The sequence below is a fragment of the Microcebus murinus genome, chromosome 7 (genome assembly GCF_040939455.1).
Source record: "Microcebus murinus isolate Inina chromosome 7, M.murinus_Inina_mat1.0, whole genome shotgun sequence".
Classification (NCBI taxonomy): Eukaryota; Metazoa; Chordata; class Mammalia; order Primates; family Cheirogaleidae; genus Microcebus; species Microcebus murinus.
In genome coordinates this window covers 24158288-24170662 of record NC_134110.1, presented here as the reverse complement: position 1 = coordinate 24170662, position 12375 = coordinate 24158288, and the positions used below count along the sequence as shown (strand labels likewise).

General features: G+C 39.7%; 1 protein-coding gene across 2 annotated transcripts in view; it reads left to right on the top strand.

Annotated features, from left to right (window-relative positions):
- HERC2 (HECT and RLD domain containing E3 ubiquitin protein ligase 2) overlaps positions 1–12375 on the top strand; it is a 188814-nt gene that overhangs the window by 27022 nt on the left and 149417 nt on the right. For both annotated transcript variants that reach the window (XM_076004890.1, XM_076004889.1), the window contains exons 4-5: positions 4254–4391; positions 9029–9248. In XM_076004890.1, coding sequence (XP_075861005.1) covers positions 4254–4391; positions 9029–9248 — 358 coding nt within the window. The remainder of the gene's footprint in view (positions 1–4253; positions 4392–9028; positions 9249–12375) is intronic.

Below are 12375 nucleotides of genomic sequence, written 5' to 3'. Positions count from 1 at the left end.
GTTTTAGCCCCTGAAGATTCCCTGGCCTCTATTGCCTCCCACCATAATGGATTTTATGGGACCTGGAGCAAGAGGACAGAGAAAAGAAAAGGCAAACACAAGGCAGATTTCCACACAGGGTCTTGCTGTGTTGCTCAGGCTGGTCTTAAACTCAGGCCTTGAGTGATCCTCCTGCTTGGGCCTCCTATAGTGCTGGAATTACAAGCATGAGCCACTGTGCCTGGCCCAGCACTGTATTTTTCCATTGTACCCATCGTTCATTGGACTGCTGCGTGGTTTCTGTCCTCCACTTCTTATTCATGAACTGCCTGCACAGGTGCCTCCTTGGCCTGGGCATGATCTGAGGGAGGAAGTAAACCCTGAGAGGACTGGGGAGCCGTCCCTGTAACTCATTTGCATTTCACAATTTGCTCCCTTGTAGCAGTGCCTGAAGATATGTGCCTTTAGCCCCATGTTTCTGCCTTATATGGCATTATTTAGTTATTGAACAGATCACAGAATGCCGTTACCTGGCGCACGTTGTTCTAGGCACTTGGGATATATCAGAAAACAAAACCAGATGAAAAAGTGAAACAAAATCCTGTCTTAGAGTGTATATTCTTGCTCTCTAATATTTGCCAGTTTGATGAGTGTAAGGTAATATTTCACTGTTTTATGTTTTTCTAAACATGACTTTGAGTATTCATAGCATTAGCCATTTGGGTTCCTCACTAGTGATTTCCCTGCTGTTCTATTAGATGTTTGATATTTTTCTGATAGAACGTAGGAGTTTCTTGAATGTTTGTCTCTTGTTGGTTTTAGATAATATATGCTGTGATAATATACGCTTGGTCTCAGTCCCTGGTTTGTGACAGAGGGCTCCTGAAATGTTCATAATTTCCTGAGTGTTGGGGTGATAGGAGCATCTTTTGTTATATTCGATTGTAATCCCGTGCCTAACACAAAGGATTCTAAAACACTTGGAATGCCCAAAGTGATGATTGGTGGCTGGAGTCCCTAGATGGCTTCACAGTGGGGTGGTGGTGGTCACCTGAAAGACCAAGGCATGGTTAGAGGGTTGGGAGGTCTGGCCCTGCCCCAGACCTCAGGGGATGAGGGAGGGGCTGGAAGTTGAGCCAGTCACCAACAACTAATTATTAAATCAATCATGCCCACATAATGAAGCTTTCATAAAAACCCTAAGTGATGGGTTCTGGGAACCTCCAGATTGGTGATCGCTTGCACATGCTGGAATGGTGGCACACCCCAACTCCACAGAGAAGTGCCTGTGCTTGGGACCCCTCCAAACCTTGTCTGTATAGCCCTTCATCTGGCTATTTATTTGTATCCTTTATAATAAATTGATAATAGTAAGCAGAGTGTTCCCCTGAGTTAGCCATTATAGCAAATTATATTAGAACTTGAGGAACCTGAGGAGGGAGTTGTGGGAACCTCTCATTTGTAGACAAGTCAGACAGAAGCTTTGGGTTACCTGGGGCCTACTACAGATGTACCTCAGAGATATTGTGGGCTCAGTTCCAGACTACCACAGTAAAGCAAATATCATAACAAAGCAAGTATTGCAATAAAGTGAGTCATACAAATTTTTTGGCTTCCTGGTGCATATAAAAGTTATGTTTACATTATACTGTAGTCTCCACTGAAGTCTTGAATCCTTCAAAGTCGCCCATTGGAATCAACTTCTTCCAAACTCTTTAATGTTGATATTTTGAGATCCTCCCATGAATCATGAATGCTCTCTGTGTCATCTAGAATGATGAATCCTTTACAGAAGGTTTTCAATTTAATTTTCCCAGATCTGTCAGAGGAATCACTATTTATGGCAGCTTATAAAGCATTATGAAATATAAACAATAAGACTTGAAAATCAAAATGACCTCATGATCCATGGGCTGCAGAATGGATGTTGTGTTAGCAGACATGAAAACAACATTAATCTCCTTGTACATTTCCATCAGTGCTCTTGGGTGATGGTGACCAAGAGCACATTGTCAATGAACAGTACTATTTCAAAAGGAATCTTTTTTTTCTGAGTAATAGGTCTCAACAGTGGGATTGAAATATTCAGTAAACCATGCTGTAAACAGATGTGCTGTCATTTAGGCTTTGTTGTTCTATTTATAGAGCATAGGCAGAGTAGATTTAGCATCATCCTTAAGAGCTCTAGGATTTTTGGAACGGTAAATGAGCTTTGGCTTCAATTTCAAGTTACCAGCTGCACTGGCCCCTAAAAACAGAGTCAGCCTGTCCTTTGTAGTTTTGAAGCCAGGCATTGACTTCTCTCTAGCTATGAAAGTCCTAAATGGCATCTTTTCCCAGTAGAAGTCTGTTTTGTCTACATTGAAAATCTTATTTTGTGACCTTCATTAATGGTCTTAGATCTTCTGGATAATTTGCTGCAGCTTCTACATCAGTATTTGCTGCTTCCTCTTGTACTTTCATGTTACAGAGATGGCTTCTTTTCTTCAACCTCTTAAGCCAATCTCTGCTAGCTTTAAACTTTCCTTCTACAGCTTTCTCACCTCTCTCAGCCTTTACGGAATTGAAGAGAGTTCGGGCTTTCCTTCGGATTAGGTTTTACCTTAAGAGGGAATGTTATGGCTGGTTTGATCTTTTGTACAGACTACTCAGACTTTCTCCATATCAGCAGTAAGGCTGTTTTGTTTCTTATCATTTGTGTGTCCATTGGAACAGCACTTTTAATTTCCTTCACGAACTTTTCCTTTGCATGTAGTACTTGGCTAACTGTTTGGTGTAGGAGGCCTAGCTTTCAGCCCATCTGGGCTTTCAATATGCCTTCCTTACTAAGCTTAATCATTTCTAGCTTTTGAGCAATATGTGACTCTTCCTTTCACTTGAACACTTAGAGGCCACTTAAGGGTTATGAATTGGCCTAATTTCAATGTTGTGTCTTAGGTAATAGGGAGGCCCAAGGAGAGGGAGAGAGATGGGGAAATGGCCAGTTGGTGGAGTAATCAGAATACACACAACATTTATTGATTAAGTTCACTGTATTCTATGGGCACAGTTTGTGGTGCTCCAAAACAATTCCAGTAGTAACATCAAAGATCACTGATCTCAGATTACCATAACAGATATAATAATAATAAAAATTTTGACATATTGCGAGAATTATCAAAATGTGACACAGAGACACAAAATAAACACCTGTGTGATTATTTCACTGTGAATTAAACATCAATGGGTAAATGAGGTTGATAGACTTGCTCGACACAAGGTTGCCACAAACCTTGAGTATGTAAAAACCACAATCATCTGTGAAGTACAGGTATGCCTGTACTTGTGATTGGCTTTAAAGTAGGGACAGTCTTGTGCAACTGGGCCGTTAACCTGTGGGATCTGGGCTGGTTCTAGGTGGATAGTGTCAGAATTGAATTAAACTGTTGGACACATAGTTGTTGTCGCAGAGAACTGGAGAATTGCTTGGTGTGAAAATCCATACATTTGGTGTCAGAAATGTTGTAAGTAGAGAGCTAGTTTCCTTAGAGATTTTTAGATACTCCTTATTGTTTATAATCTTAATGGGATGTAATTTCTTTCACAGATTTAGATATATATTTCTAATTGTGTCATTTAGGCAGTTATTTTCTAATGATAGGATGTGTTTACACTTTAAGGTTAGTTCTTTCCTCTTCATTTGCTATGTAAGGAGTTTTATGGCTGTTCTTGACTGAAACTTTAAATTGTTAATGGCCTAAAGTCATTGTTCTTAACTTTTTCTTTCTGTCAGTGCTCCTGAATTATCCTCTGTTAGTGGTAATAGCCCTGTGTAGCAGTAGTTCTCAGTTGGCAGTGGAGTAGGACATTGCATACAGTTAAACAATGATTTTTTAATCTTACCCCGATACCATGTCCTCCCCTTTCCCGTGGACACACAAGCAATTGAGCTTCACTGGATAAAAGCAATTAGTGTGAAATTCAAGTGGGTAAATATCAAAGATAAAATTTCTCAGTTGTGAAATCTAATAGGAAATTAATGGAATATCATTTTGGAAGACTCATGCTTTAAAGAATTTGAGCGATATATTGGTTTCTTTATTAAAAGGGTCATTGACTACTAAATAAATCACACTGGATCTTTTATAGTTATGATTCATATCTTATATTTTTAAAATCATCAAATATTCAGTTAATGATGTGTGTTGTAATTTTTCACACTTGCAAAGAGATTGACAAGTGGCTATTGCAGTTTGAAAAGCAATTACAGATTTAAAAATTTTTTAATTCTCCAGATGATGGTGTTGATACTCAAAGTGGATCAAAGAAAGAAGATCTGAATGACAAAGAGAAAAAGGATGAAGAAGATGCTCCTGCACCTGTTTACAGGGCCAAATCAATCCTGGAGAGCTGGGTATGGGGCAAGCAACCAGGTAATCTTCTAAGTTTTGGTGCTTTGGAAAGCTTGAACTGACACTCCCTACTCCTTTTCTAAATACCTTAGATGGACGTTTTTTTTGGTCATAAAGTTTTCTAAAACTTAATTTAAATTTTTTTTTACCGTCTTGTAAAATACATACAACATAAAACTTATCATTTTAATAATTTTTAAGTGTACAGTTGAGTGTCATTACATACATTCACATGATTGCCCAGCCATCACCACCATCCATTTCTAGAACTTTTTCCATTTTCTGTCTCATTTTTGGAGACAGAGTCTCTCTCTGTCACTCAGGCTGGGATGCAGTGGCATAATTATAGCTCATTGCAGCCTCAAACTCTTGGGCTCAAGTCATCCTCTTGCCTCAGCCTCCCAAGTAGCTGGGACTACAGGTGTCAGCCACTGTACCTGGCTCATTTTCTCTAACTGAAACTCTATACTCACTAAATAGTAACTCATCTCCTACCCCCAAGCCACTACCATTCTATTTTTGTCTCCATGAATTTACTACTGAAGTTAGCTCATATACATGGAACCATACAGTATTTGTCCTTTTGTGACTGGCTTATTTCTCTTAGCATGTCTTTAGGGTTGTAAGCACATGTCAGAATTCCTTTCCTTTTTAAGGCTGAATAAGAGTCCAATGTATTTTTTATATGTATATACACACACACATACACATACACAAACCACATTTCGTTTATCCATTCATTAGGTGATGGGCACTTGGGTTGCTTCCACCTTTTGCCTATTGTGAATAATGCTGCTCTGAACATGGGTTTATAAGTGTCTGAGTCCCTGACTTTCTACCACCCCCCCACCCCTGAGACAGAGTTTTGCTCTGTCATCTAGTTGGAGTGCAGTGGTGTAATCATAGCTCCCTGCAACCTTGAACTCTTGGGCTCAAGCAATCCTCCTGAGTCATCCTCCCAAATAGCTGGGACTGCAGGCATGCGCCACCAGGCCCAGCTACTTTTTTTTTTTTTTTGTGTGGATATAAGGTCTTGCTGTGTTGACCAGGCTGGTCTTGAACCCCTAGCTTCAAGGGATCCTCCTGCCTCAGCCTCCCAAAGTGTGGGGATTACAGGTGTGAGCCACCACTCATGACCTTGATTCCCTATTTTTAATTTTTCTTTGTGTGTGTGTATATCTACATCTATATCTATATACATATATATATCTATATCTCTAGAAGTAGAATTGCTGGATAATATGGTAATTCTATGTTTAACTTTTTGAAGAACTGTCAAACTATTTTCCACAGTGGCTGTACCATTTTTCATTTCTCCAGCAATGTGCAAGGGTTGTATTTTCTCTACGCCCTCAATGACACTTATTTTCCCTTTTCTTTTTTGATAATATTCCTAATGGGTGTGAAGTGGTACAATATCTCATTGTTTTGATTTGTATTTCCCTAATGATTAGTAATTTTGAGCATCTTTTCATGTGCTTTTTGGCCATTTGTATATGTTCTTTGGAGAAATGTCTATTCAAATCTTTTGCCTGTTTTTGAATTGGATTGGATTTTTTGTTTTTATTTTTGTTTTTGAGTTGTAGGAGTTCTTTATTGTGGATGGACTTTTATAATTATCAATTTATTTTATCCAAGCAAATAAAACTCAGTATTTTTATTGTTTGCTTCTTTATCTTATAATTTAGTTTTTTAAATGCCTCATGTATTTTTGTTCTAATTTTTTTTTTTTTTTTTTTTTTTTTTTTTTTGAGTCAGAGTCTCACTCTGTTGCCCTGGCTAGAGTGCTGTGGCCTCAGCCTAGCTCACAGCAACCTCAAACTCTTGGGCTTAGGTGATCCTCCTGCTTTAGCCTCCCGAGTAGCTGGGACTACAGGCATGTGCCACCATGCCTGGCTAATTTTTTCTATATATTTTTAGTTGGGCAGTTAATTTCCTTCTATATTTAGTAGAGATGGGGTCTTGCTCTTGCTCAGGCTGGTTTAGAATTCCTGACCTTGAGCGATCCACCCACCTCGGCTTCCCAGAGTGCTAGGATTATAGGCGTGAGCCACCACGCCCGGCCTAATTTTTAAAATATACATTGAATAAATGAATATTTTCTTGTAAAAATTCATAAAGTGGAAATTCCTCTTGACTGCCCACCCCAATTGAAGTTTTCTCCTGAGCTGCTACTACCAGTTTGGTGTACATTTCAGACTTTTTTTTTTTGCATGGACATACATTTAAATGTGTGTGTATATATACACATTGTATATTTATATATAATATATATAAATAATTTGTATTTGGGATTAATAATAGTACCTACCTTATAGGATCAGTAGAGTAAGTCAGACAAAGTGCTTATGCTATTATTAGTATCTTACATGCAATATGTGCTATCAAGTATTAGTTGTTAGTCAGAAATTTGTTGAAATGTGTCTTATATTTTCTTTTTATTTTGATTAGTCTTGTGGAAGTTATCAATTTAATTGATTTTTTCCAAAGAGCCAGTTGATTTCATTGATTTTATTTGTGTGTATATATTGTTTTTCTGTTTTTTATTGATTTCTGCTTTAATCTTTATTATTTCACTTTTCCTACTTGCTTTGGGTTCTATCTGCTGCTCTCTTCTAGTTTCTTAAGGTAGAAGCTTAGATCATTGATTTTGGATCTTTTGTCTTTTTAAATATGTGTTCAAAGCTATAAATTTCCCTCTAAGCATTGTTTAGCCGACTCTCCTGTGGTCTCCATGTTTGTTATTTACTTACCCACTTGCGTCAGAGTATCCAAGCATCTTGATTGCCTGCAATAAATGACTAATGCAGGCCTGGCGTGGTGGCTCACACCTGTAATCCTAGCACTCTGGGAGGCCGAGGTAGGCGGATTGCTCGAGGTCAGTAGTTCAAAACCAGCCTAAGCAAGAGCGAGACCCCATCTCTACTAGAAATAGAAGGAAATAAATTGGCCAACTAATATATATAGGAAAAATTAGCCAGGCGTGGTGGGGCATCCCTGTAGTCCCAGCTACTCAGGAGGCTGAGGCAGAAGGATTGCTTGAGCCCAGGAGTTTGAGGTTGCTGTGAACTAGGCTGATGCCATGGCACTCACTCTAGCCTGGGCAACAAAGCGAGACTCTGTCTCAAAAAAAAAAAAAAATGACTAATGCACTGGGCAGTCAATATTGAGGCAGTATAAGCAGGAAGAGGACGTCAGGAAGGGCATGTGGATGCTCAAGGGCATAACTGCCTTCTGAGTTTTGGGCTTGTCTCTGGGCTCTGCAGCCAAGCAGAGAGGAGACATATTTGAAAAGTGGAAAACATAGTGACTCTTCAGGAAGGATAAAGCTTTTCCGAGACTTGATTTCTGGAAGAAATTTCTCTTGGGGACATGTCCTTGATAGGGCTTTTCTTTGTTCTGTGAGGGATTGGGTGCCTCTCAGTGCCGATCCAGGCTCCTTGCCTAGAGTGCAGCATAGTGAGATGCCCTGAGAAGGGCAGGAGTGCTGCTTCACCTGCATATCTTTCTGCTTCTCCATCATGAGCCCAATTTAAAGTGTTATTCATCTAGTTTTACATAGCTATTAGCTGTTGGTTACTGGAGCTTTTGATACCAAGGGGTTTGTTCCAAAGCTCCAGGCCTCACATCGTGCTGCTGGTGTTGGACGCAGTGCACCACTCTGAGCCTCCCCAGGGAGCAGTGAGATGTATTCCTCTAATTAATGCCTTCTGAGATCCCTCTTACTGTGGAAAGCATTTTCAGGTGGTGGGTAGCCAGAAAACTGATGTTTTCTATCCAAGGGAAGTTGATAGGGGTGTTGCTGTTGCCTGTCAGGGTCCGAGGCTGTGAGGCAAATTAGCCTCATGGCTAATCAGCACCAGAGACAGAAGACGAGCATAGGCGAGCCCCGCTCTCGCCCTGCCGCTGCGAGTTGTCCTGGTGTAGTGGATTAGGAGGAGGTAACTTAAAATTCAACTGTGAGTATCTATCTGTACTTTCAGACAGACTTATGCTTAATTGGAAGACCGAATCCTTTGAATTACTTTCATTCATGCGATTGCCCTCTTGCTACTTGAAAAATATTCTTTAACATGGATGTTTTCAAGCACATACAAATAGAATAATATAATGAAATATCACTTACTCACTGCACATTCTATCTAGTTACTTTATCTTTCTCTGAAATATTCCCATGAATGTATTACCTTTCATGAATCATGCATGCTAGGTGATTTTATTGAAACATTGATTTTATTTTGGATTTGGTTTTATAACATGAAAATAACGGCTAGAGTTTTTCTGTCTGTCTAGGAAATGTGCCACTGGTAAATATCGACTTTATAGTTTTGTCTTAACAACTTTTATGTGATGTTTACAGAGAGGCAGTATACCATGTTGGCTAAGAGTGGTCTGTGTCACGTGCTATACTCCTATGTGTGACCTCGGGCCAATTACTTAACCACTCTGTGCCTCAGTTTCCTCATCCATAAAATGGATGGACAGCACTACCTCCACTGGGTGTGAGGATTTCCTAATTCATGTAACATGTTCAAGACCTTTTTGGTGTATCTCATGCACTCAAGTATTCCCTATCATCATTATCCATTTTCTCAACTTTACAACAAACTGTGGCCAAGATATTGAAAGGTGAGATGTTTTCTTGTCTTGTTTTCCAGATGCGAATGAACTGAAGGAATGTCTTTCTGTGCTGGTTAAAGAGCAGCAAGCTCTGGCCGTCCAGTCGGCCACCACCACCCTCTCGGCCCTGAGACTCAAGCAGAGGCTGGTGATCTTGGAACGCTACTTCATTGCCTTGAATAGAACTGTTTTTCAGGAGAATGTCAAAGTTAAATGGAAAAGCAGCAGCATTTCTCTGCCTCCTGTGGACAAAAAAAGGTAATGATAAAATGAAGAAAGAATCCTGATGTCAACTAAATATAAAATTCAGGCTGTTTCATTTAGGAAAGTTTAATTAAAGTTTTCAATGCAGTCTCTTTCTTCACCTTGTGAAATTTTATTCTTTACTTCTCTTTTTGTATGTTTTGTATAATCTGGAGAATGGATTTGCCAGTTTGCTCATATACTAACAGGCCATATTTGTGTAATCTGTTATTATTTTAAAGACCCTTTTCTGTCAGTAACTGTAGAAGCCAGCCAGAGGTTTAGATCAGCTCAAGTCCAATTTTGAAAATAGTTCTGAATGTTGTATTCTTTCTGTTTTGTTTTGTTTTGCTACTGGATAGGGAACAGATTGTAATGTTTAGTGCTAACCCATTTAGATGCTTCATTTTTTTCTTCCTAATGTGATTTTCTTATTCTTTTATTATAAGAAAAACTTTTGGGCATATGAGTTTTAATTTGTTGATGTCTGTTAATACATCAGACTTCCTCTGAAGTATTTACTAGCAGCCACCAGAACGTTTGAGGCTTGTGTAAAATTATATTTTTTCCTAAATGTAGCTGTCTACCAAACTTTTGTCCTTAGAAGGCTAAACTTCTAGAATACCAGATGTAACTCATTTTAGGTAGTTAAGAGAGTTGGCTTTATTTGTCTGTAATAGTGACTTTGACTCCCTGGAGAATGCATAGAAAGTACTAGAGACAGAAAGAAGCAGGCTAAGAACCTTGATCATCTTGCTCCCTGGAGACAGGTGTGCTCCTTGTCGCCTTTTTCCATCTTTTTTTATGTTTAAATCTAGTTGAAATCACATTACAGTCGGCCCTCTGTATCTGTGGGTTCTGCATCCATGGCTTTAATCAATTGCAGCTTGAAAATATTCTTAAGAAAAGACCCAGTAAAAAATAACACAACAACAAAAAATAGTACAAATGAAAAACAGTATAGTATAATAGCTATTTACATAGCATTTACATTATATTAGGTATTATAAGTAATCTAGAGATGATTTAAAATGTGTGGGAGGATGTGTGTAGGTTATATACAAATACTAAGCTATTTTGTATCAGGAACTTGAGCATCCTTGGATTTTGGTGTGGAGGAGGTTCCAGAACCAATCCACTGCAGATAACGAGGGATGAGTATACATGTCATATTTTCATTATGATTTTAGAAACAATGAAACCAAGTGAAAGATTAGATTCCTGCCCATTTTGATAATAGTCAGTGACATGGTTCTCTTTCCTTTCTGACCAACTACGATGGTCAGTCAGGGGTTTCTGTGTAAGCGGGCAGTAGATGCTAAGATTCTCTAAGCACTCTTGTGTTTTCGTTGAATCAAACTGAAGTCCCTCAGATACAGAAGTGGTTGAGAGCCCAGTTGATTTTTCTATGTGTTCTTTGTAGTGACTTTAAGCGTTGATGGATTAACTGGAATATGTCTTTCATTAAGTGGAAGAATTCTTTTTTTTTTTTTTTTTGAGATAGAGCCTCACTCTGTCACTCTGGCTAGTGCAGTGGTGTCATCATAGCTCACTGCAACATCAAACTCCGGGGCTCAAGTGATCCCCCTGCCTCAGCCTCTCAAGTAGTTGGGACTACAGGAGCAGACCACCACAGTTGGCTAATTTTTCTGTTTTTAGTAGAGATGGGGTCTTACTGTTGCTCAGGCTAGTCTACAGCTCTAGTTCTTGAACTCCTGAGCTCAAGCAATCCTCCTGCCTCAGCCTCCCAGAGTGCTAGGATTGCAGGTCTGAGCCACCATGCCCTGCCTAAGTGGAAGAATTCTTAAAGTAAAAAAAAACACAAAACAACCTTTTTTGTTTGGAGGTAATTGTGAATTCATGTGCATTCGTAAGAAATAGTACAAAGATTCCTTATACTTTTCACCCAGTTTCCCCTAGTGGTAGCCACTTGCAAAACTGTAACACAATTAGCACAACTAGCATATTGACTTTGATACAGTCTGCCTACTCTATTCAGATTTCTCTAGTTTTGTATACCCTCAGTTGTGTATCTGTTTCTTTGCAGTTTGACCACATGTGTGAATTTGTGTGAGACCACCACTGCAGGCAGGGTACATGGACAAAAGGCCTTTCTAATATCCACACCCATCTCTTTCTCCTTCTCCCACCTTAACCTCTAGCAGTCATTAATCTGTTCTCTTAGTCTATTTAAGTTTTTTTTTTTTTTTTTTTTTGAGACAGAGTCTCGCTTGTTGCCCAGGCTAGAGTGAGTGCCGTGGCGTCAGCCTAGCTCACAGCAACCTCAAACTCCTGGGCTCAAGCGATCCTTCTGCCTCAGCCTCCCGAGTAGCTGGAACTACAGGCATGCGCCACCATGCCCGGCTAATTTTACATATATATATTAGCTGGCCAATTAATTTGTTTCTATTTATAGTAGAGACGGGGTCTTGCTCTTGCTCAGGCTGGTTTCGAACTCCTGACCTCGAGCAATCCACCCGCCTCGGCCTCCCAGAGTGCTAGGATTACAGGCTTGAGCCACCACGCCCGGCCTATTTAAGTTTTTTTTATTTTGGTCAACTGATCTGGGACTTTACTATTTAAGTTTTTGAGATTGGCTTTTTTCTTTCTCAGTGTAATTCCCTTTAGATTTTTCTAAGTAGTTGCATGTATCATTATTCCTGAGTAGTATCCCATGGCATGGATGTACCACACTTTGTCTCAGTTATTTCCAGTTTGGGTGTATTGTTACCGAGAAATCTGTTACCGAAAGCTTGGCACTTGTCCTCAAGGCTGTGTCAGAAGAATGAAGGAAAACCAGTGGTTTGAAGGAGAAGGAAAGAGAAGTGTTATTACTTTGCTGGCAAAAGAGGTAAAATGGTAGACCTTCTGTCTCAAAATCCAAATTTCCTGAGCATAAGCAGAAACAGCTTTTAAAGGAAGGGCCCCTCAGTTCTCGGCTTTTGTGGTTAACTATTCTAATCTTCTCATCTCTGCGGAGAACTCTGCCAGGAGAACTCTGCCAGCCGCTCACCTGGGGGGCTGTATGGGAGGCTGGCAGCTGCCTGTGATGGCTGAGTTATCTCTTTTAACAAAGGACTTAACCTGCCTCAGGGATGTAGGCCAGGCTGCAGGTCTCAAAGAATGGGGGAAATTTTAAAGA